The 26,947-nt window shown below is 40.9% G+C and overlaps 1 protein-coding gene across 1 annotated transcript; it reads right to left on the reverse strand.

The window, feature by feature from the left end:
- Nucleotides 1-26,712, reverse strand: LOC128208635 (decreased expression in renal and prostate cancer protein-like). The gene is made up of 2 exons (XM_052912183.1): nucleotides 26,656-26,712; nucleotides 1-2,043 (listed from the first exon to the last, which is right to left on the reverse strand). The coding sequence occupies exons 1-2, from the start codon at nucleotides 26,710-26,712 to the stop codon at nucleotides 1-3; spliced, it is 2,100 nt and encodes a 699-aa protein (XP_052768143.1).
- Between the last annotated feature and the right edge of the window lie 235 nt (nucleotides 26,713-26,947).

The following is a 26,947-nucleotide window of genomic DNA, read 5'->3' on the forward strand; positions in this document are numbered from 1 at the left end:
TTATATACTGATCCCTGGAGCCAGATCTGGAGACTGGGGTGTTATAGACTGATCTCTGGAGCCAGATCCGGGGACAAGTGTTATGGACTGATCCCTGGAGCCAGATCCGGGGACCAGTGTTATGGGCTGATCTCTGGGACCAGAAACGGGGACCAGTGTAATGGACTGATCTCTGTGACCAGATCCGGGGACCAGTGTTATGGACTGATCTCTGTGACCAGATCCGGGTATTAGAGTAATGGATTGATCTCTGGGACCAGATCCGGGGACTAGTGTTATGGGCTGATCTCTGGGATCAGATCCCGGGACCAGTGTTATGGACAGATCTCTGGGACCAGATCCGGGGACCAGTATTATGGACTGATCTCTGTGACCAGATCCGGGTATCAGTGTAATGGATTGATCTCTGGGACCAGATCCGGGGACTAGTGTTATGGACTGATCCCTGGGACCAGATCCGGGTATCAGTGTAATGGACTGATATCTGGGACCAGATTCGGGTATCAGTGTAATGGAATGATCCCTGGGACCAGATCCGGGTATCAGTGTTATGGACTGATCCATGGGACCAGATTCGGGTATCAGTGTAATTGACTGATCTCTGGGACCAGATTCGGATATCAGTGTAATGGACTGACCCATGGGACCAGATTCGGGTATCAGTGTAATTGACTGATCTCTGGGACCAGATTCGGATATCAGTGTAATGGACTGATCCATTGGACCAGATCCGGGTATCGGTGTTATGGACTGATCCATGGGACCAGATTCGGGTATCAGGGTAATGGACTGATCCCTGGGACCAGATCCGGGTATCAGTGTTATGGACTGATCCATGGGACCAGATTCGGGTATCAGTGTAATGGACTGATCTCTTGGACCAGATCCCGGGACCAGTGTTATGGACTGATCTCTTTGACCAGATCCCGGGACTAGTGTTATGGACTGATCTATGGGACCAGATCCCGGGACCAGTGTTATGGACTGATATCTTTGACCAGATCCCGTGACCAGTGTTATGGAGTGATCTCTTGGACCAGATCCCGGGACCAGTGTTATGGACTGATCTCTTGGACCAGATCCCGGGACCAGTGTAATGGACTGATCTCTTGGACCAGATCCCGGGACCAGTGTTATGGACTGATCTATGGGACCAGATCCAGTGACCAGTGTAATGGACTGATCTCTTGGACCAGATCCGGGGACCAGTGTAATGGACTGATCTCTTGGACCAGATCCCGGGACCAGTGTAATGGACTGATCTCTTGGACCAGATCCCGGGACCAGTGTTATGGACTGATCTATGGGACCAGATCCCGGGACCAGTGTAATGGACTGATCTCTTGGACCAGATCCCGGGACCAGTGTTATGGACTGATCTCTTGGACCAGATCCCGGGACCAGTGTAATGGACTGATCTCTTGGACCAGATCCGGGGACCAGTGTTATGGACTGATCCATGGGACCAGATCCCGGGACCAGTGTTATGGACTGATATCTTTGACCAGATCCCGGGACCAGTGTTATGGAGTGATCCATGGGACCAGATCCCGGGACCAGTGTTATGGACTGATCTCTTTGACCAGATCCCGGGACCAGTGTTATGGACTGATCTCTGGGACCAGATTCGGGTATCAGTGTAATGGGCTGATCTCTGTGACTAGATCCCGGGACCAGTGTTATGGGCTGATCCCTGTGACCAGATCCCGGGACCAGTGTTATGGACTGATCTATGGGACCAGATCCAGGGAGCAGTGTTATGGACTGATCTATGGGACCAGATCCAGGGACCAGTGTTATGGATTGATCTCTTGGACCAGATCCGGGTATCAGTGTTATGGACTGATCTCTGGGACCAGATTCGGGTATCAGTGTAATGGGCTGATCTCTGTGACCAGCTCCCGGGACCAGTGTTATGGGCTGATCTCTGGGACCAGATCCCGGGACCAGTGTTATGGGCTGATCTCTGGGACCAGATCCCGGGACCAGTGTTATGGGCTGATCTCTGGGACCAGATCCCGATCCTATTGTACGGTTCTTTACCTGTAGACTTGTTCACAATGATTACTGCGTGATATTCCCCTGTGAACAAATGCCATTTGGGGGCAATTTGAAAGGCGCCCTTGACGTTGACACGGACAAAGACCTGGTTGAAATTTCTAAACAATTCCAAAGCTCTTCGTGAAAACGTAATAAATGATACATTGTCATATTGGGACATAATTTGTAATTTTCATCCACCCCGTATTATATTCATTGTTCAGCAGGTACTTAATACAGAGTATAATTTGGCTTTGATCTATTCGCTTTATTGAGTATGAAGAGAGAGCAATGTTGAATAAAAGCATCAAAAGCACCGTGTATGAATATAAATTTCGTCGCAGAATTGATCGGTCTGCAGAGTACGGCGATGCGTCGACTAATAATAATTTACGGTATTTGCATACAATTTGCATATCTCTCGAAGCTAGATCGCAAAAAGCATCGATTAAGTAAAAATAATCACTCTGCATTCACGAGTGATTTTGCAATAAACGCTGTACAAGACCGTTGGAAATAACTTTCATCAATTTTATTTTTTTCATAAACGAAAAAACTTTTACAATTGTTTTTGGTTTTTAACAGGTGTGCAACTAATTTAAAACAGTCATTTAACGAATCTGGCACAGAAATAAATACGAACTTATTGGCATCACCGTTAAAGCAGACTAGCCTTCAAGTTTTATTCATTGAACATATTTATTTGTTTAAAAAATCATAGCGTCAGTGCTCAAAGCTACAATAGAAATGTGTGCGCGTAATTTTCAATTGTATTTTATTTATGATGGCCATATAAGCCGCAATATTAATCTAATCCACCCGGTTTTATGGTTATAGATGCGGTATTTACAACGGGAATATATTCTACCGTCTCCGACAGGGTTTCGATTTTAAAGATATTACTACAGTCACAAATCACTGTGAAATTATCTTCTTTTCGTAACAGGGTTTTTTTTTTCAAAACCATCTTCACATAAAAACAAATACAGTCTACAACATCAAACGTACATAAAACATATGATTCAATATACTATTTAAATGAGCCACAAAGGGAAATACATACATTACATCTATACAAACATTCGGTAATGGGATTTTTAACAGTTATATGTTAAAAAATGACACCCTTTCTGGTACGTTTAATTGTCCGTTGTATTATTTATCATCACCCGAACACGTCTTTGGTTTATTCACATTTTGTTTCAGATTTATTTATTTAGTTGATCGAAAAAAATGGCTGAGAATAACGGTTGTATATATATATATATTATAGTTTATACTCTTTTGAAAAAAATGCGATTTTTGTGAACCGTCTGATAGTGTGCATGCACTTTGTTAGAATGTATATACATGTAGCATCCTCCAAGATTTCCTACCCCATATTCCGACCACTTCAAAAGATGTTTGGAAAAACATTCGACGTCGGCAGGACGTGACTTGGCAAACATTCCGTGAATTAGAGCCCCCAGTCTGGGCACATCCGAGGGACCGCCTAATCAAAACAACCTCCCCTGGCCGTCTGTCGGTGTATAAGCGGCAAATTAAACGGCGATTTCATTGCAATTTTTGGAGATCTGAGACATTAAGAAACATGCTTCTCAAAGAGCCATTATAAAGACTGCGCCCTTGATCGTCCCGTCCATTGTCGGAGACATCGGGTCGAAAAAACAACAACAGAAAACCAAAATACCCAATTATATGGAGCCGAAATATTCAACCAACGTATTCTGATGTTCAACTACAGAATGTTTAGTTTTACTTGCACGAACATACCAATCTTATGGAGCAAAATCTTCAACTTAATTGTACTCAATCTTTTTCCAACCTCAGAAGATCTATCTTCACTTGAAAGGACGTGTTATGCACGACCTGTGTGTAACGGTAAACGGTAGTTTCCGCTAGTGTCGGGGAAAGAGATACCTGACTAAACTAATCAGTGGTCGGCTCGGATTTAGACTTATCACCGACACCTGCCTTGGAAGCAGTTTACACGGTAACGTTTCCTTTCATCGCATTGATTTTCCGGGAAGATCAGCGGTGATAGCGGCCTCTAAGTTGTTTGTCGCCGGGATCAAGCGGCAATAACCAGAGCAATAAACTATCTAAATGTGAAATGAAAATCAATCCTTTACCAGTAAAACAGGATCATATAATTAATTGGTTAATAGGCATTGTGCAATATCCGAAAATCGGTATTTATCGCTAATTTGGTGCTGATGCATCATGCCGCGATGTTTGATAGTCGTATATCGACGAGCTAGCTACTGGGGAGACAGAGATAGGTATAGAGTGTACACATGAGGCTCTGAACACAAGTATATTAATTTAATGGGTACCTACCGTTATCGCACGGGTTTCCAGTGAATTGTCATATATGGGGTTTGTGTGTTTCTTTGGTTGGTTGGTTGTTTGGTTGGTTGGTTGGTTGGTTAATTTGCTGGTTGGTTGGTTGGTTAGTTGATTTGTTGGTCGGTTGATTTGTTGGTCGTTTGACCTGTTGGTTGGTTGTTTATCATTGGTGTTCGATTTTTGTGCAACTAAACAGTGGCAATAGCATGCAGGGACAATCCCATCAACAGCATGAGCTTGTTTAAAGGGACTCGCTCATGTCTTGGCACCAAAAATAAGTTTTCCCGGTAGTGTATCTGAACACACATATATTGTAATTATTGTACTCTTTGATAACGAAATTGCAGAAAAATAAACAACTTAAGTATAAAGACCTGTTTTTAGTGGGGAACAAACTTACACTGATAATGTCAAGACAAAAATAGAAAACTGATACTTTATTCACTCGTACACAAAGTACTAGTACATAACTGATTGATATTTTAACCTTTAGTGAAAACATTGGTAGCATCAAGTGATAATGTCATTCAAACAATCACGCTTCAGTCTTTTGCTAAATCGCATTACAAACGCTTCTCAGAATTGTTGACTTCAGAGACAATATTTGAGCATATATCAACATTTGTTAAAGAGTTCTAGCCGTCAGTATCTTAATTTTAACACTCCCAATATACACACTTTATAAAAACAAATCCATACCAAAGTGCGTTTTACAAACAACGAACTAGTCATCAGTAGAAGTAATCCGTAAACTTTTAAATAATAGTATTAATTAATTGTAGTGTTTTAATGTGTAGTTTGTATTACTTAACTTAAATTGATTGTTAGTGAATTGTATTATTATATAAAAAACTCCCCAAGAGTTAAGTCATTAAGTTTACGTACTAAAGAGAAATTTCTACGCGATCTACTTTCAGCGTAGTTAAATGTAAAGATTTCTGACATGTGAAACCGTCAATATACATCCATGGTTGTGTTCGATGGAAAATGACCGAGGAGATCCGAATGCCGATTTTCAAGTAGTATTGAAACCTTGTTCAGTAGTTTAAACTTTGTGAGCTTAGACGACTTCTTCCCTGCAGCTATATTCCATTTGTGTGTCCAGCCTGTATACATCTGTCAACTATAAAGTTTATTAATAAATATCATATTTTCGTTTCGTTCAATATTATATGACTCTGCATTACACCTTTCAGCTTTGCTTCCGGTGATATGTAACATATCCTGACAACCGGTCCACATATAACCTAGCAACGCTTGGCGAAATTACAAAATGGCGTCATTTAATAAAAGTCTTCTAAAGGTTACAATACACAATTATTTGTCATAGTATGTGGACAGTGGACGCGGTTCGAACATACTGTTTGGACCAGTTCCCTTATTTCATGTCCTGTGCACCTGGTTGCCAGATATACAGTGTTTCGTTGGGCGATAATTTCTAATCCCTCATAAAGTTTTATTGGGAAATATTTCAAATGAGCCAAGAGTACTAGAGATAAAACAGCGCAACTTTTGATGTCCCTCTGATTTATAATCAGCCTGACACACGGAAACTGATAACGCCAGTTTATGGCTCCTCTTAAGGATGTTTTAAATATCTCATATATACCGTTCACTAAGACAATCCTTTTCGAGTTGTGGGATTATTTACAATTTACTCAGACAGACCTCACTTTGTATTTTCTTCCATCCCTGTGCACGTACACGTATATCACATGATTTTAAATACTTTCAATATTTAAATGTCCACACAAGTAAGTGCATTGGACCTAGTATTACTTAAGATTGTGTGTTCTTTATATGACACTGTGTAATGTCTTGTTTAAGCGTGAGTTTGTTATTATGCTTCTGACTATACGAGGTAGTTATATATCCCGGTTACTGGGCGTGTGTCTGTACTACTACTATAAAAGGTAGTTATATATCCTGGCTACTGGGCGTGTGTCTGTACTACTACTATACGAGGTAGTTATATATCCTGGCTACTAGGCGTGTGTCTGTACTACTACTATATGAGGTAGTTATATATCCTGGTTACTAGGCGTGTGTCTGTACTACTACTATAAAAGGTAGTTATATATCCTGGCTACTAGGCGTGTGTCTGTACTATTACTATACGAGGTAGTTATATATCCTGGCTACTAGGCGTATGTCTGTACTACTACTATACGAGGTAGTTATATATCCTGGCTACTAGGCGTGTGTCTGTACTACTACTATAAAAGGTAGTTATATATCCTGGCTACTAGGCGTGTGTCTGTACTACTACTATAAAAGGTAGTTATATATCCTGGCTACTGGGCGTGTGTCTGTACTACTACTATATGAGGTAGTTATATATCCTGGTTACTAGGCGTGTGTCTGTACTACTACTATACGAGGTAGTTATATATCCCGGCTACTAGGCGTGTGTCTGTACTACTACTATAGAAGGTAGTTATATATCCCGGTTACTAGGCGTGTGTCTGTACTACTACTATACGAGATAGTTATATATCCTGGTTACTAGGCGTGTGTCTGTTCTACTACTATACGAGGTAGTTATATATCCCGGCTACTAGGCGTGTGTCTGTACTACTACTATACGAGGTAGTTATATATCCCGGCTACTAGGCGTGTGTCTGTACTACTACTATACGAGGTAGTTATATATCCCGGCTACTAGGCGTGTGTCTGTACTACTACTATAGAAGGTAGTTATATATCCTGGTTACTAGGCGTGTGTCTGTACTACTACTATACGAGGTAGTTATATATCCCGGCTACTAGGCGTGTGTCTGTACTACTACTATACGAGGTAGTTATATATCCCGGTTACTAGGCGTGTGTCTGTACTACTACTATACGAGATAGTTATATATCCTGGTTACTAGGCGTGTGTCTGTACTACTACTATACGAGGTAGTTATATATCCCGGCTACTAGGCGTGTGTCTGTACTACTACTATACGAGGTAGTTATATATCCCGGTTACTAGGCGTGTGTCTGTACTACTACTATACGAGGTAGTTATATATCCCGGCTACTAGGCGTGTGTCTGTACTACTACTATACGAGGTAGTTATATATCCCGGTTACTAGGCGTGTGTCTGTACTACTACTATAGAAGGTAGTTATATATCCCGGTTACTAGGCGTGTGTCTGTACTACTACTATACGAGATAGTTATATATCCTGGTTACTAGGCGTGTGTCTGTACTACTACTATAGCAGGTAGTTATATATCCTGGCTACTAGGCGTGTGTCTGTACTACTACTATACGAGGTAGTTATATATCCTGGCTACTAGGCGTGTGTCTGTACTACTACTATACGAGGTAGTTATATATCCTGGCTACTAGGCGTGTGTCTGTACTACTACTATAGAAGGTAGTTATATATCCTGGCTACTAGGCGTGTGTCTGTACTACTACTATAGAAGGTAGTTATATATCCTGGCTACTAGGTGTGTGTCTGTACTACTACTATAGAAGGTAGTTATATATCCTGGCTACTAGGCGTGTGTCTGTACTACTACTATACGAGATAGTTATATATCCTGGCTACTAGGCGTGTGTCTGTACTACTACTATAGAAGGTAGTTATATATCCTGGTTACTAGGCGTGTGTCTGTACTACTACTATACGAGGTAGTTATATATCCTGGCTACTAGGCGTGTGTCTGTACTACTACAATACGAGGTAGTTATATATCCTGGCTACTGGGCGTGTGTCTGTACTACTACTATAGAAGGTAGTTATATATCCTGGCTACTAGGTGTGTGTCTGTACTACTACAATAGAAGGTAGTTATATATCCTGGCTACTAGGCGTGTGTCTGTACTACTACTATACGAGGTAGTTATATATCCTGGCTACTGGGCGTGTGTCTGTACTACTACTATAGAAGGTAGTTATATATCCTGGCTACTAGGCGTGTGTCTGTACTACTACTATATGAGGTAGTTATATATCCTGGCTACTAGGCGTGTGTCTGTACTACTACTATACGAGATAGTTATATATCCTGGCTACTAGGCGTGTGTCTGTACTACTACTATACGAGATAGTTATATATCCTGGCTACTAGGCGTGTGTCTGTACTACTACTATATGAGGTAGTTATATATCCTGGCTACTAGGCGTGTGTCTGTACTACTACTATATGAGGTAGTTATATATCCTGGCTACTAGGTGTGTGTCTGTACTACTACTATACGAGGTAGTTATATATCCTGGCTACTGGGCGTGTGTCTGTACTACTACTATATGAGGTAGTTATATATCCTGGCTACTAGGTGTGTGTCTGTACTACTACTACTATATGAGGTAGTTATATATCCTGGCTACTGGGCGTGTGTCTGTACTACTACTATACGAGGTAGTTATATATCCTGGCTACTGGGCGTGTGTCTGTACTACTACTATAGAAGGTAGTTATATATCCTGGCTACTAGGTGTGTGTCTGTACTACTACTATAAAAGGTAGTTATATATCCTGGCTTCTAGGCGTGTGTCTGTACTACTACTATACGAGGTAGTTATATATCCTGGCTACTAGGCGTGTGTCTGTACTACTACTATACGAGATAGTTATATATCCTGGCTACTGGGCGTGTGTCTGTACTACTACTATACGAGATAGTTATATATCCTGGCTACTGGGCGTGTGTCTGTACTACTACTATACGAGATAGTTATATATCCTGGCTACTGGGCGTGTGTCTGTACTACTACTATACGAGGTAGTTATATATCCTGGTTACTAGGCGTGTGTCTGTACTACTACTATACGAGGTAGTTATATATCCTGGCTACTAGGCGTGTGTCTGTACTACTACTATACGAGGTAGTTATATATCCTGGCTACTAGGCGTGTGTCTGTACTACTACTATATGAGGTAGTTATATATCCTGGTTACTAGGCGTGTGTCTGTACTACTACTATACGAGGTAGTTATATATCCTGGTTACTAGGCGTGTGTCTGTACTACTACTATAGAAGGTAGTTATATATCCTGGCTACTAGGCGTGTGTCTGTACTACTACTATATGAGGTAGTTATATATCCTGGCTACTAGGCGTGTGTCTGTACTACTACTATAGAAGGTAGTTATATATCCTGGCTACTAGGCGTGTGTCTGTACTACTACTATATGAGGTAGTTATATATCCTGGCTTCTAGGCGTGTGTCTGTACTACTACTATATGAGGTAGTTATATATCCTGGCTACTAGGCGTGTGTCTGTACTACTACTATATGAGGTAGTTATATATCCTGGCTACTAGGCGTGTGTCTGTACTACTACTATACGAGGTAGTTATATATCCTGGCTACCAGGCGTGTGTCTGTACTACTACTATACGAGATAGTTATATATCCTGGCTACTGGGCGTGTGTCTGTACTACTACTATAGAAGGTAGTTATATATCCTGGTTACTAGGCGTGTGTCTGTACTACTACTATATGAGGTAGTTATATATCCTGGCTACTGGGCGTGTGTCTGTACTACTACTATAGAAGGTAGTTATATATCCTGGCTACTAGGTGTGTGTCTGTACAACTACTATATGAGGTAGTTATATATCCTGGCTACTGGGCGTGTGTCTGTACTACTACTATACGAGATAGTTATATATCCTGGCTACTGGGCGTGTGTCTGTACTACTACTATAGAAGGTAGTTATATATCCTGGCTACTAGGCGTGTGTCTGTACTACTACTATACGAGATAGTTATATATCCTGGCTACTGGGCGTGTGTCTGTACTACTACTATACGAGATAGTTATATATCCTGGCTACTAGGCGTGTGTCTGTACTACTACTATATGAGGTAGTTATATATCCTGGCTACAAGGCGTGTGTCTGTACTACTACTATAGAAGGTAGTTATATATCCTGGCTACTAGGCGTGTGTCTGTACTACTACTATACGAGATAGTTATATATCCTGGCTACTAGGCGTGTGTCTGTACTACTACTATACGAGGTAGTTATATATCCTGGCTACTGGGCGTGTGTCTGTACTACTACTATACGAGATAGTTATATATCCTGGCTACTGGGCGTGTGTCTGTACTACTACTATAGAAGGTAGTTATATATCCTGGCTACTAGGTGTGTGTCTGTACTACTACTATACGAGATAGTTATATATCCTGGCTACTGGGCGTGTGTCTGTACTATTACTATACGAGATAGTTATATATCCTGGCTACTGGGCGTGTGTCTGTACTACTACTATAGAAGGTAGTTATATATCCTGGCTACTAGGTGTGTGTCTGTACTACTACTATACGAGATAGTTATATATCCTGGCTACTGGGCGTGTGTCTGTACTACTACTATACGAGATAGTTATATATCCTGGCTACTGGGCGTGTGTCTGTACTACTACTATAGAAGGTAGTTATATATCCTGGCTACTAGGTGTGTGTCTGTACTACTACTATACGAGATAGTTATATATCCTGGCTACTGGGCGTGTGTCTGTACTACTACTATACGAGATAGGTATATATCCTGGCTACTGGGCGTGTGTCTGTACTACTACTATACGAGGTAGTTATATATCCTGGTTACTAGGCGTGTGTCTGTACTACTACTATACGAGGTAGTTATATATCCCGGCTACTAGGCGTGTGTCTGTACTACTACTATACGAGGTAGTTATATATCCTGGTTACTAGGCGTGTGTCTGTACTACTACTATACGAGGTAGTTATATATCCTGGCTACTAGGCGTGTGTCTGTACCACTACTATATGAGGTAGTTATATATCCTGGTTACTAGGCGTGTGTCTGTACTACTACTATACGAGGTAGTTATATATCCTGGCTACTAGGCGTGTGTCTGTACTACTACTATAGAAGGTAGTTATATATCCTGGCTACTGGGCGTGTGTCTGTACTACTACTATACGAGGTAGTTATATATCCTGGCTACTAGGCGTGTGTCTGTACTACTACTATAGAAGGTAGTTATATATCCTGGCTACTAGGCGTGTGTCTGTACTACTACTATACGAGGTAGTTATATATCCTGGCTACTAGGTGTGTGTCTGTACTACTACTATAGAAGGTAGTTATATATCCTGGCTACTAGGCGTGTGTCTGTACTACTACTATACGAGGTAGTTATATATCCTGGTTACTAGGCGTGTGTCTGTACTACTACTATACGAGGTAGTTATATATCCTGGCTACTAGGCGTGTGTCTGTACTACTACTATACGAGGTAGTTATATATCCTGGTTACTAGGCGTGTGTCTGTACTACTACTATACGAGGTAGTTATATATCCTGGTTACTAGGCGTGTGTCTGTACTACTACTATACGAGATAGTTATATATCCTGGCTACTAGGCGTGTGTCTGTACTACTACTATACGAGGTAGTTATATATCCCGGCTACTAGGCGTGTGTCTGTACTACTACTATACGAGGTAGTTATATATCCTGGCTACTAGGCGTGTGTCTGTACTACTACTATAGAAGGTAGTTATATATCCTGGCTACTAGGCGTGTGTCTGTACTACTACTATACGAGGTAGTTATATATCCTGGCTACTGGGCGTGTGTCTGTACTACTACTATATGAGGTAGTTATATATCCTGGCTACTGGGCGTGTGTCTGTACTACTACTATAGAAGGTAGTTATATATCCTGGCTACTAGGCGTGTGTCTGTACTACTACTATACGAGGTAGTTATATATCCTGGCTACTAGGCGTGTGTCTGTACTACTACTATATGAGGTAGTTATATATCCTGGCTACTGGGCGTGTGTCTGTACTACTACTATAGAAGGTAGTTATATATCCTGGCTACTAGGCGTGTGTCTGTACTACTACTATACGAGGTAGTTATATATCCTGGCTACTGGGCGTGTGTCTGTACTACTACTATATGAGGTAGTTATATATCCTGGCTACTAGGCGTGTGTCTGTACTACTACTATACGAGGTAGTTATATATCCTGGTTACTAGGCGTGTGTCTGTACTACTACTATACGAGGTAGTTATATATCCTGGCTACTAGGCGTGTGTCTGTACTATTACTATACGAGGTAGTTATATATCCTGGCTACTAGGCGTGTGTCTGTACTACTACTATACGAGGTAGTTATATATCCTGGTTACTAGGCGTGTGTCTGTACTACTACTATAGAAGGTAGTTATATATCCTGGTTACTAGGCGTGTGTCTGTACTACTACTATACGAGGTAGTTATATATCCTGGTTACTAGGCGTGTGTCTGTACTACTACTATACGAGATAGTTATATATCCTGGCTACTAGGCGTGTGTCTGTACTACTACTATACGAGGTAGTTATATATCCTGGCTACTAGGTGTGTGTCTGTACTACTACTATACGAGGTAGTTATATATCCTGGTTACTAGGCGTGTGTCTGTACTATTACTATACGAGGTAGTTATATATCCTGGCTACTAGGCGTGTGTCTGTACTACTACTATAGAAGGTAGTTATATATCCTGGTTACTAGGCGTGTGTCTGTACTACTACTATACGAGGTAGTTATATATCCTGGCTACTAGGCGTGTGTCTGTACTACTACTATATGAGGTAGTTATATATCCTGGTTACTAGGCGTGTGTCTGTACTACTGCTATACGAGGTAGTTATATATCCTGGCTACTAGGCGTGTGTCTGTACTACTACTATACGAGATAGTTATATATCCTGGTTACTAGGCGTGTGTCTGTACTACTACTATATGAGGTAGTTATATATCCTGGCTACTAGGCGTGTGTCTGTACTACTACTATAGAAGGTAGTTATATATCCTGGTTACTAGGCGTGTGTCTGTACTACTACTATACGAGGTAGTTATATATCCTGGCTACTAGGCGTGTGTCTGTACTACTACTATATGAGGTAGTTATATATCCTGGTTACTAGGCGTGTGTCTGTACTACTACTATACGAGGTAGTTATATATCCTGGCTACTAGGCGTGTGTCTGTACTACTACTATATGAGGTAGTTATATATCCTGGTTACTAGGCGTGTGTCTGTACTATTACTATACGAGGTAGTTATATATCCTGGCTACTAGGCGTGTGTCTGTACTACTACTATAGAAGGTAGTTATATATCCTGGTTACTAGGCGTGTGTCTGTACTACTACTATACGAGGTAGTTATATATCCTGGCTACTAGGCGTGTGTCTGTACTACTACTATACGAGATAGTTATATATCCTGGTTACTAGGCGTGTGTCTGTACTACTACTATATGAGGTAGTTATATATCCTGGCTACTAGGCGTGTGTCTGTACTACTACTATAGAAGGTAGTTATATATCCTGGTTACTAGGCGTGTGTCTGTACTACTACTATACGAGGTAGTTATATATCCTGGCTACTAGGCGTGTGTCTGTACTACTACTATATGAGGTAGTTATATATCCTGGTTACTAGGCGTGTGTCTGTACTACTACTATACGAGGTAGTTATATATCCTGGCTACTAGGCGTGTGTCTGTACTACTACTATATGAGGTAGTTATATATCCTGGTTACTAGGCGTGTGTCTGTACTATTACTATACTAGGTAGTTATATATCCTGGCTACTAGGCGTGTGTCTGTACTACTACTATAGAAGGTAGTTATATATCCTGGTTACTAGGCGTGTGTCTGTACTACTACTATACGAGGTAGTTATATATCCTGGCTACTAGGCGTGTGTCTGTACTACTACTATATGAGGTAGTTATATATCCTGGTTACTAGGCGTGTGTCTGTACTACTACTATACGAGGTAGTTATATATCCTGGCTACTAGGCGTGTGTCTGTACTACTACTATACGAGATAGTTATATATCCTGGTTACTAGGCGTGTGTCTGTACTACTACTATATGAGGTAGTTATATATCCTGGCTACTAGGCGTGTGTCTGTACTACTACTATACGAGGTAGTTATATATCCTGGCTACTAGGCGTGTGTCTGTACTACTACTATACGAGGTAGTTATATATCCTGGCTACTAGGCGTGTGTCTGTACTACTACTATATGAGGTAGTTATATATCCTGGCTACTAGGCGTGTGTCTGTACTACTACTATACGAGGTAGTTATATATCCTGGCTACTAGGCGTGTGTCTGTACTACTACTATATGAGGTAGTTATATATCCTGGCTACTAGGCGTGTGTCTGTACTACTACTATACGAGATAGTTATATATCCTGGTTACTAGGCGTGTGTCTGTACTACTACTATACGAGGTAGTTATATATCCTGGCTACTAGGCGTGTGTCTGTACTACTACTATATGAGGTAGTTATATATCCTGGTTACTAGGCGTGTGTCTGTACTACTACTATACGAGGTAGTTATATATCCTGGCTACTAGGCGTGTGTCTGTACTACTACTATACGAGGTAGTTATATATCCTGGCTACAAGGCGTGTGTCTGTACTACTACTATATGAGGTAGTTATATATCCTGGTTACTAGGCGTGTGTCTGTACTACTACTATACGAGGTAGTTATATATCCTGGCTACTAGGCGTGTGTCTGTACTACTACTATATGAGATAGTTATATATCCTGGTTACTAGGCGTGTGTCTGTACTACTACTATACGAGGTAGTTATATATCCTGGCTACTAGGCGTGTGTCTGTACTACTACTATACGAGGTGGTTATATATCCTGGCTGCTAGGCATATGACTGTTTTATGTACAGCTGTATCTGCATGTATCAATATCGATGCAAAATAATGACAACACGCTGGAATATCTTACAATTAATTATTTCTACATCACTTTTACGCAAATTTAAATTTGACATGTTTATCAATCTGTCACCCGTGTTTCTGCCATTATTGAACATGGTTATTAATTGCTTCGGTTGTTGTGTACGCTCATGACGTCGCTAAGTGGTTGAAACAACAAAGAGTTTATAACCACCAGGCGTCAAACACCCTGAACATACGTGCTCTAAAAGATGTTCTTCGAAAAACAGTAATGAACTGGCAGGCTCGGTTTGTTTGCGACTGCTCATTGACAATATATATTGATAACAGCTAACCATAATCCTCACTCTAGTACCGACTTTCAGCGGTATTTTATTATAGAATGAACGAACTCGAATGGCAGAAAAGAAAGAAAAACTTACAGGACCATGCAAGTATGTATTGTGCAAGCGTTTTTTCTCTTTTCATTCCACCAAAAAAAACTTCGGTATCAACAGATAAGTCAGTAAATACTATTATAGGAAGTCTAATTCCATTTATGTACGTTATCATCGAGACCAGGACAAAAATACATAGATGTACATTATCCACGTGACCAGGACAATATTACAAAAATGTACATAATCCACGTGACCAGGACAACTACATACATGTCCAGTATCTACGTGACCAGGACAATTACATACATGTACAGTATGCACGTGATCAGGACAATTTCATGATTGCAAATGGCATACTTATGAAATATGACCTGAATTGACGCTAGGCTTTGATAACATTGTAGCGGTTGGTTACTTTATTGTTTAGGCCATATCGTTATACACGCGTCCGACTCATACCAAGTTAATTATTAATTAACAAGTTATATGCAGCTTTGAACTACAATGACATGGCCAGTAGAATAAAGCAAACCAAGGGTGCCGCGGAGCGAACGCCAACTAAGGTCTATGTTTTAAGTCGAGCAAGGGGAATAACTCGACAATTACTAAAACTACAGTTATGGACCTTGCTAAACATGCATGTATCGTCTCCAGAAACCTGCGTGCAATTTTCATTTGAATATCTTGATGGTTCTAGAGTTATTGCAAAGGCTAAAATGTGTGCAACCCAACGACGCCAGCGGCACCAAGACTTTCACATGAACACCACTTCTTCAAAAACAGACGAGCTGAAGTGATAAATTTGTTTCGCAGAGGTAATGGTTATGGTATAAGAGAAATGTGAAGTCTTTCTATAAAAGATATGTGAAGTTCTTCTATAAGAGAAATGTGAAGTTTTTTTCTATAAGAGAAATGTGAAGTCCTGTAGTGGCAAACTCCCCTCACCAGTGGGTGGATATAGAGCCGGAGGGAAACATTTGGGTTCAGTTGGGTGAATCAGATGTTATGTGTGGCTCTAAGACCACGTAACATGTAGAAGTAGTGGCATCAAATATATATACTGGTACATTCAACTGTTAAGTGTTGTTTAACAAATCGGTTTATTAATCTGAACGAAAGAAATTGCGAAAGTTCCCTTAATAAGCGAAAAGTCAGTAGGTTGTACAAATATTAATAGCATAATTCAACAGTTCTTTATAGAAATGGAATGATATATGATACCATTTTTTTATTTTGTCTGAATAACAGTCAATTATTAAAAACAAACATGTGTACAAGCTGACTACCAAATAAAGCATGTGCACAAGTCATGGTTTTTTTTTTCAAATGAAACATGTCAAAAATTCATGGATGAAATGCAATTAACTCGGGATTTTCAACTTAAAATAAACACAAATAACAAAGTTGTAAATTATTTTTATTTTGTAATACAAATAAAATATATAAGGTTTACGAAATTAAAACAAGTTATATGTATTTAATACAAATAAGAGGCACTACACAAAGAACTTAAATACATAAAATATTAAACGGCGCCTACAATAATAATACAAATATATAATGAAAAAATACCTTAGAGAAACATAAAACATGAACGTGTACATAATGCGGTGTTTTCTAATGTATAAACATCATATACAGTTTCCGAGCGACGTAGATGTTGTCTATTGTCGATGCACTCATACACACCATGATGGCAATATCGAGGTATAGATGCGATTATTTATAAAATAATGACTGATATTTAAGAAAAAAATATATTTTAATGTAAATAGAATCAAAACCCTGCCGTTATCTGAATATTTAATTGTGCTTCGCTAAAAAGTTGCAAGTAACCTTACGACATTGTTTTATATGTAATGAAGTCTTTGTCTTCATGCTGTGTCGAGAAGATGCGGCGTGTTTAAAGATGACACAATATATAACGATGGGGACGCAGTTTATCAGTGGCATTCAATACACGTGTCGTGCGACAAAATCTAAATTTGTACCCATTCAAATTTATTTTTAGGCGAATTTGTAAAATTAAGAACACATTGAGTAAGGACAGGATCATATGACGATGATGACGCCCTAAAATGTCGACCGACACTTACACATGACAAGCTGACGGGGTTCAAACTTAGTCACAACAAATATACATAACAAGCTGACGGGGCTCTAACTCAGTCATGACACTAACACATAACAAGCTGACGGGGCTCTAACTCAGTCATGACACTAACATATAACAAGCTGATGGGGTTCCAACTCAGTCACAACAATAACACATAAAATACTGGCGTGTTTCCAACTCAGTCACAACTCTAACACATGACATACTGGCGTACTTCAAACTCAGTCACAACTCTTACACATGACATACTGGCGTGGTTACAACTCAGCCACAACTCTAACACATGACATACTGGCGTACTTCAAACTCAGTCACAACTCTAACACATGACATACTGGCGTGGTTACAACTCAGCCACAACCCAACACATAAAATACTGGCGTGTTTACAACTCAGTCCCAACTCTAACACATGACATACTGGCGTACTTCAAACTCAGTCACAACTCTAACACATGACATGCTGGCGTGGTTCCAACTCAGCCACAACTCTAACACATAACATACTGGCGTGGTTCCAACTCAGCCACAACTCTAACACATGACATACTGGCGTGGTTCCAACTCAGCCACAACTCTAACACATGACATACTGGCGTGGTTCCAACTCAGCCAAAACTCTAACACATGACATACTGGCGTGGTTCCAACTCAGCCACAACTCTAACACATGACATACTGGCGTGGTTCCCACTTAGTCACAACTCTAACACATAACATTCAGACGGGGCTCTAACTCAGTCACAACTCTAACACATGACAAACTGACAGGGTTCCAACTCAGTCAAAACTCTAACACATGACATACAGACGGGGCTCTAACTCAGTCAAAGCACAAACACATGACATACTGACAGGGTTCCAACTCAGTCACAACTTTAACACATGACATACTGACAGGGTTCCAACTCAGCCACAACTCTAACACATGACATACTGGCGTGGTTCCCACTTAGTCACAACTCTAACAAATAACATACAGACGGGGCTCTAACTCAGTCACAACTCTAACACATGACAAACTGACAGGGTTCCAACTCAGTCAAAACTCTAACACATGACATACTGGTGTGGTTCCCACTCAGCCACAACTCTAACACATGACATACTGGCGTGGTTCCCACTTAGTCACAACTCTAACACATAACATACAGACGGGGCTCTAACTCAGTCACAATACAAACACATGACAAACTGACAGGGTTCCAACTCAGTCAAAACTCTAACACATGACATACAGACGGGGCTCTAACTCAGTCACAACTTTAACACATGACATACTGACAGGGTTCCAACTCAGTCAAAACACAAACACATGACATACAGACGGGGTTCCAACTCAGTCACAACTTTAACACATGACAAACTGACAGGGTTCCAACTCAGTCAAAACTCTAACACATGACATACTGTTGTGGTTCCCACTCAGCCACAACTCTAACACATGACATACTGGCGTGGTTCCCACTTAGTCACAACTCTAACACATAACATACAGACGGGGCTCTAACTCAGTCACAACTCTAACACATGACAAACTGACAGGGTTCCAACTCAGTCAAAACTCTAACACATGACATACAGACGGGGCTCTAACTCAGTCACAACACAAACACATGACAAACTGACAGGGTTCCAACTCAGTCAAAACTCTAACACATGACATACAGACGGGGCTCTAACTCAGTCACAACTTTAACACATGACATACTGACAGGGTTCCAACTCAGTCAAAACACAAACACATGACATACAGACGGGGTTCCAACTCAGTCACAACTTTAACACATGACAAACTGACAGGGTTCCAACTCAGTCAAAACTCTAACACATGACATACAGACGGGGCTCTAACTCAGTCACAACTTTAACACATGACAAACTGACATGGTTCCAACTCAGTCAAAGCACAAACACATGACATACAGACGGGGTTCCAACTCAGTCACAACTTTAACACATGACATACTGACAGGGTTCCAACTCAGTCAAAACTCTAACACATGACATACAGACGGGGCTCTAACTCAGTCACAACTTTAACACATTACATACTGACATGGTTCCAACTCAGTCAAAACTCTAACACATGACATACAGACGGGGCTCTAACTCAGTCACAACTTTAACACATGACAAACTGACAGGGTTCCAACTCAGTCAAAGCACAAACACATGACATACAGACGGGGTTCCAACTCAGTCACAACTTTAACACATGACATACTGACAGGGTTCCAACTCAGTCACAACTTTAACACATGACATACTGACAGGGTTCCAACTCAGTCACAACTTTAACACATGACATACTGACAGGGTTCCAACTCAGTCAAAACTCTAACACATGACATACAGACGGGGCTCTAACTCAGTCAAAGCACAAACACATGACATACTGACGGGGTTCCAACTCAGTCACAACTTTAACACATGACATACTGACAGGGTTCCAACTCAGTCAAAACTCTAACACATGACATACAGACGGGGCACTAACTCAGTCAAAGCACAAACACATGACATACTGACGGGGTTCCAACTTAGTCACAACTTTAACTTACGACATACTGACAGGGTTCCAACTCCGTCAAAACTCTAACACATGGCATACAGACGGGGCTCTAACTCAGTCAAAGCACAAACACATGACATACTGACAGGGGTTCCAACTCAGTCACAACACAAACACATGGCATACTGACGGGGTTCCAACTCAGTCACAACAATAACACATGAAATACTGGCGTGTTTCCAACTCAGTCACAACTCAAACACATGACATACTGGCGTAGTTCCAACTCAGTCACAACTCTAACACATAAAATACTGGCGTGGTTCCAACTCAGTCACAACTCTAACACATAACATTCAGACGGGGCTCTAACTCAGTCACAACTCTAACACATGACATACTGACAGGGTTCCAACTCAGTCACAAGACTTACACATGACATACTGACGGGGTTCCAACTCAGTCACAACACTTACACATGACATACTAACGGAGTTCCAACTCAGTCACAACATTAACACATGACATACAGACGGGGCTTTAACTCAGTCACAACTCTAACACATCACATACTGGCGGGGTTCCTACTCAGTCACAACACTTACACATCACATACTAACGGAGTTCAAACTCAGTCACAACATTAACACATGACATACAGACGGGGCTTTAACTCAGTCACAACTCTAACACATGACATACACACGTGGCTCCAACTCAGTCACAACACTAGCACATGACATACTGACGTGGTTCCAACTCAGTCACAACACTTACACATGACATTCTGACGGGGTTCCAACTCAGTCACAACACAAACAAATTGGAATACTTACGGGGTTCCAACTCAGTCACAACACTAACACATGACAAACTGACGGGCCTCTAACTCAGTCACAACATACTAACACATGACATACTGATGGTGCTCCAACTCATTCACAACACTAACACATGACATACTGACGGGGCTCTACCTCAGTCACAACACTAAGACATGACATACTGACGGTGCTCCAACTCAGTCACAACCTACTAACACATGACAAACTGATTGGGCTCCAACTCAGTCACAACACAAACACATGACAAACTGACGGGATTCAAACTCAGGCACAACCTACTAACACATGACAAACTGATTGGGCTCCAACTCAGTCACAACACAAACACATGACAAACTGGCGGGATTCCAACTCAGTCACAACACAAACACATGACATACTGACGGGGTTTTAACTCAGTGGCATTCAATACACGTGTCGTTCGACAAAATCTAAATTTGTACCCATTCAAATTTATTTTTAGGTGAATTTGTAAAATTAAGAACACATTGAGTAAGGACAGGATCATATGACGATGATGACGCCATAAAATGTCGACCGACACTTACACATGTCACAACATTAACACATGACATACAGACGGGGCTCTAACTCAGTCACAACTCTAACACATGACATACTGACGTGGCTCCAACTCAGTCACAACACTAGCACATGACATACTGACGTGGTTCCAACTCAGTCACAACACTTACACATGACATACTGACGGGGTTCCAACTCAGTCACAACACAAACAAATTGGAATACTGACGGGGTTCAAACTCAGTCACAACACTAACACATGACAAACTGACGGGGATCCAACTCAGTCACAACACAAACAAATTGGAATACTAACGGGGTTCCAACTCAGTCACAACACTAACACATGACGTACTGACGGGCCTCTAACTCAGTCACAACATACTAACACATGACATACTGATGGGGCTCCAAGTCAGTCACAACACTAACACATGACGTACTGATGGGGTTCCAACTCAGTCACAACACAAACAAATTGGAATACTTACGGGGTTCCAACTCAGTCACAACACTAACACATGACAAACTGACGGGCCTCTAACTCAGTCACAACATACTAACACATGACATACTGATGGTGCTCCAACTCATTCACAACACTAACACATGACATACTGACGGGGCTCTACCTCAGTCACAACACTAAGACATGACATAATGACGGGGCTCCAACTCAGTCACAACACAAACACATGACATACTGACGGGGTTCCAACTCAGTCACAACCTACTAACACATGACAAACTGATTGGGCTCCAACTCAGTCACAACACAAACACATGACATACTGACGGGGTTCAAACTCAGTCACAACCTACTAACACATGACAAACTGATTGGGCTCCAACTCAGTCGCAACACAAACACATGACAAACTGACGGGATTCCAACTCAGTCACAACACAAACACATGGCATACTGACGGGGTTTCAACTCAGTCACAACACAAACACATGACAAACTGACGGGGTTCCAACTCAGTCACAACACAAACACATGACATACCGACGGGATTCCAACTCAGTCACAACTCTAACACATGACATACTGACGGGGTTCCAACTCAGTCACAACACAAACAAATTGGGATACTGACGGGGTTCCAACTCAGTCACAACAATAACACATGACATACTGAAGGGGCTCCAACTCAGTCACAACAATAACACATGACATTCTGACATGGTTTCCAACTCAGTCACAACAATAACACATGACATACTGACGTGGTTTCAACTCAGTCACAACACAAACACATGACATACTGACAGAGTTCCAACTCAGTCACAACACAAACACATGACATACTGGCGGGGTTCCAACTCAGTTACAACAATAACACATGACATACTGACGGGGTTCCAACTCAGTTACAACAATAACACATGACATACTGACGGGGTTCCAACTCAGTCACAACAATAACACATGACATTCTGACATGGTTTCCAACTCAGTCACAACAATAACACATGACATACTGACGTGGTTTCAACTCAGTCACAACACAAACACATGACATACTGACAGAGTTCCAACTCAGTCACAACACAAACACATGACATACTGGCGGGGTTCCAACTCAGTTACAACAATAACACATGACATACTGACGGGGTTCCAACTCAGTTACAACAATAACACATGACATACTGACGGGGTTCCAACTCAGTCACAACATACTAACACATGACCTACTGATGGGGCTCCAACTCAGTCACAACAATAACACATGACGTACTGACGGGGTTCCAACTCAGTCACAACACAACACATGACTTGCGGACTGGGCTCCAACTCAGTCACAACAATAACACATGACGTACTGACGGGGTTCCAACTCAGTCACAACACAGCACATGACTTGCGGACGGGGTTCCAACTCAGTCACAACAATAACACATGACATACTGACGTGGTTTCAACTCAGTCACAACACAAACACATGACATACTGACAGAGTTCCAACTCAGTCACAACACAAACACATGACATACTGACGGGGTTCCAACTCAGTCACAACACTAACACATGACATACTGACGGGGTTCCAACTCAGTCACAACAATAACACATGACATACTGACGGAGTTCCAACTCAGTCACAACAATAACACATGACATACTGACGGGGTTCCAACTCAGTCACAACAATAACACATGACATACTGACGGGGTTCCAACTCAATCACAACAATAACACATGACATACTGACGGGGTTCCAACTCAGTCACAACAATAACACATGACAAAATGTAGGGGTTCCAACTGAGTCACAACACACACAAATTGGAATACTGACGGGGATCCAACTCAGTCACAACACAAACAAATTGGAATACTTACGGGGTTCCAACTCAGTCACAACTCTAACACATGACATACTGACAGGGTTCCAACTCAGTCACAACAATAACACATGCCATACTGACGGGCCTCTAACTCAATCACAACATACTTACACATGAGATACTGATGGGGCTCCAACTCAGTCACAACACTAACACATGACATACTGACGTGGTTTCAACTCAGTCACAACACAAACACATGACATACTGACAGAGTTCCAACTCAGTCACAACACTAACACATGACATACTGACGGGGTTCAAACTCATTCACAACACTAACACTAGACATACTGGTCACAAAACTTTTTCTTACTGACGAGGTTCCAACTTTGTCACAAGTCGCATACTAGCTGAGTGATACTTGTTGAAGGGCAAAGGGCAAAGAACAATTCGGTTCTAATTTAAATATTCACTGAGCATTTTGCCATACGTATCAAAATTTTGCACGTGCTTTAACTTGGGCATAAAATACAAAATAAATGTGAAAATAAATGTTTTTATCGAAACAAAAAGGCTGTATGTCCATTTTGCATCCGTCTGTTCACATTTGGAAGTATGAATCGCACTTTTTAAATGTCTAAAATCAGTTGGAAACCATGAAGCTCTTTTCGTATGTTATATTCCAATTTTTCAAAATCCTCAAATAATAACATTCCCTGTGTGAACTTGTATACACATATAGACACACATGCGTGTATAAGGAATCTGTGTGTCATGTAGCATGTGTAGACACTAATTTTTACACACAAAGCAGTATATACCAAATCCATGTCTGATGAAATCAACTGCAAGATTTAGACTGAAAAGGGATATATAAGTTGATATTGTCACTAAAATTTCTCTGATAAAAGTGTTTGTACTGCGACCATCTTATTTGAACATGCAAGTGTTTGCATAGGGGTCTTGTTTAGTCTCAATCATTCTGTAAACACGAGCCACGTCTATGTGTGTACCACACATGCTTGTCCTTCGTACACATTTCAACAGCGATGTTTATCAAATGACTTGATACTAATACAATTAAAGTATACGAGTTTTGAAAATACTGTACATGTATATTACTTCATCCTTATAACATTACTATGTTATAACACTATACGTGTACAAACGCATTTAGGAACATAGACAGTTGGTTAGCAAAAGGAATATAAACATACGTGTTTCTATATATATAATTATGTGTGTTTATATTTAGTCTGTTCTGTTGTTTTTCCAACTTGCGTTTCTCACTAGTATACTTGTGTATATTCCCTTAGCTAATCTCTCTCCCTCTATATAATACCGTGCTGGAACTGATATTAAAGTCGTTGGCGTTTAAACATTACAAAAAAACACACCCGAAATGAAAGTTACTTGTTTGTAGTTAGCGAAAATTAGCATCATCAAGTTGCGAGACTTTAAATCAAGCTAAATTACAGAAACACTAAGGCTTCAGAAGCATACGAACTGTCGCCAAAACTGGGTTTCGTCTCACATCAGGAATGTCCGCACCGAAATCGCATGAGCAGCATACCTAATCATTGTGGTTAAACTGTTTTGTAATGCTGCTATATCTCGTTAAAGGGTTTGTGCCTCGCTACGGAGGCATGAAGAACTATAAATTGGCCTTCGCAGTACGAGGCGAGCCGGGGTTGGCGGGAAAAGAACATCCGCCAAATATTACCGTGATTACTGCGTGACCTACTTAGTGATTGCACATGACAAGCTGTCAGGATAGTCCTAAATTTGTATTTTCACAAAGTTCGAATTCATCAAAAGTAAACCTTTTGTCAACGGGATATGTGATATGAAACATCCTCAACTTCGGTAATAACAACGATTTACTCAATATGGATATATTGCTGAATTGTTTTCAGTACTTCTCATCTCTTGTTCTCCACCTGTCTTCCTGGCCAGCATCTGTTCTCTCAGCAACTCTTGGCAACGATACCAGCTTGTTCGTATGAAGCCTGGACGGCGTCATTTAACCGACGGAAGTTGGACCCTCTTTCTCCTCTTCTATCGTTTAAGATGACCTTCATTGTTGTTTCTCAATCACTCTGCGTTTTTAATTGTTCTCTTTGGCTTATTTCTCACCAACTGGTTAGGGTAAATGTACTTTCTTACTCATACGGGGTGCGGTGAAGGCAAGATATTTTGAAGCCAATGGAAGCGGACAAACCTGCAAATGCTCTAAATCTACTACTTTCTGACCAGTTTCCAGCTGTGTTCCAGCTGGATTGCGGTGTCTAACTAAAATGTAGGACATTGCATCCTATGGAGAAAACCTCCCATGTCAGTTTTGACTAGGTGGACAATATCTTCCTCATCATTTTGACAGGGTGGACAAAACATCCCAGATCATTTTGACACTCAAAGCCCATAGGTAGATAACAATCATGTACATTTAGAAAATAATTTAATAATTTGTGAAAAAAAACACGTTTGTTGTGGTGATAATTGTGGGTCCATACTGACAAACTTTTAAGGGGTATATTATCCAGGATGGGATATTTGTCCACTATGTCAAAATGATGTTGGAGGTTTTGTTCCACCTAATTAGAAAATGACAAAGGAGGTTTTGTCCATGGGTTGTTTTATACGGCTCCCGTCCAACTCCCATGTACACAACCGACAATGGTGAACGTGTTTCGCGTGGTCTCTGGCTCGAAAGGGTATGATATTTACACAGCTCTCCAAAACCCATAACAGCAACTCAAACCACTTCTTCCAGGGAATTGACAATGTTTATAACTGCATAATCTGAACCATAAAACAGTAATCAAAATCTGTTCATGTCATAAACGCGTTATGGGCTGTTCTGAACTTGATTACCTACCCTTGAGAGCTCTTCAGGGAGGGAGGCGAGAACATTTTCAAAAGAAACCACGTCCATTATTTGCAATTTATATGCTGTCAGAAATAAAGTTATCGTGTTGTAAATATGTGTTAGTCATCGTAAAAGCAGTTTCTGGTGACAACAATATGGGTAGGATAAAACAAAAGCACTCGAGGACAGGCAAACATGTTTGTGCCGCAATAACAAACATCCCTGTATATGGCCGCAAGGAAGTTGACTTTCTTTGATCCCATTGCAATAATAGAGCTCAAATGTATATTGTCTTATATGA

The sequence above is a fragment of the Mya arenaria genome, chromosome 11 (assembly GCF_026914265.1).
Source record: "Mya arenaria isolate MELC-2E11 chromosome 11, ASM2691426v1".
NCBI classification, from domain to species: Eukaryota; Metazoa; Mollusca; class Bivalvia; order Myida; family Myidae; genus Mya; species Mya arenaria.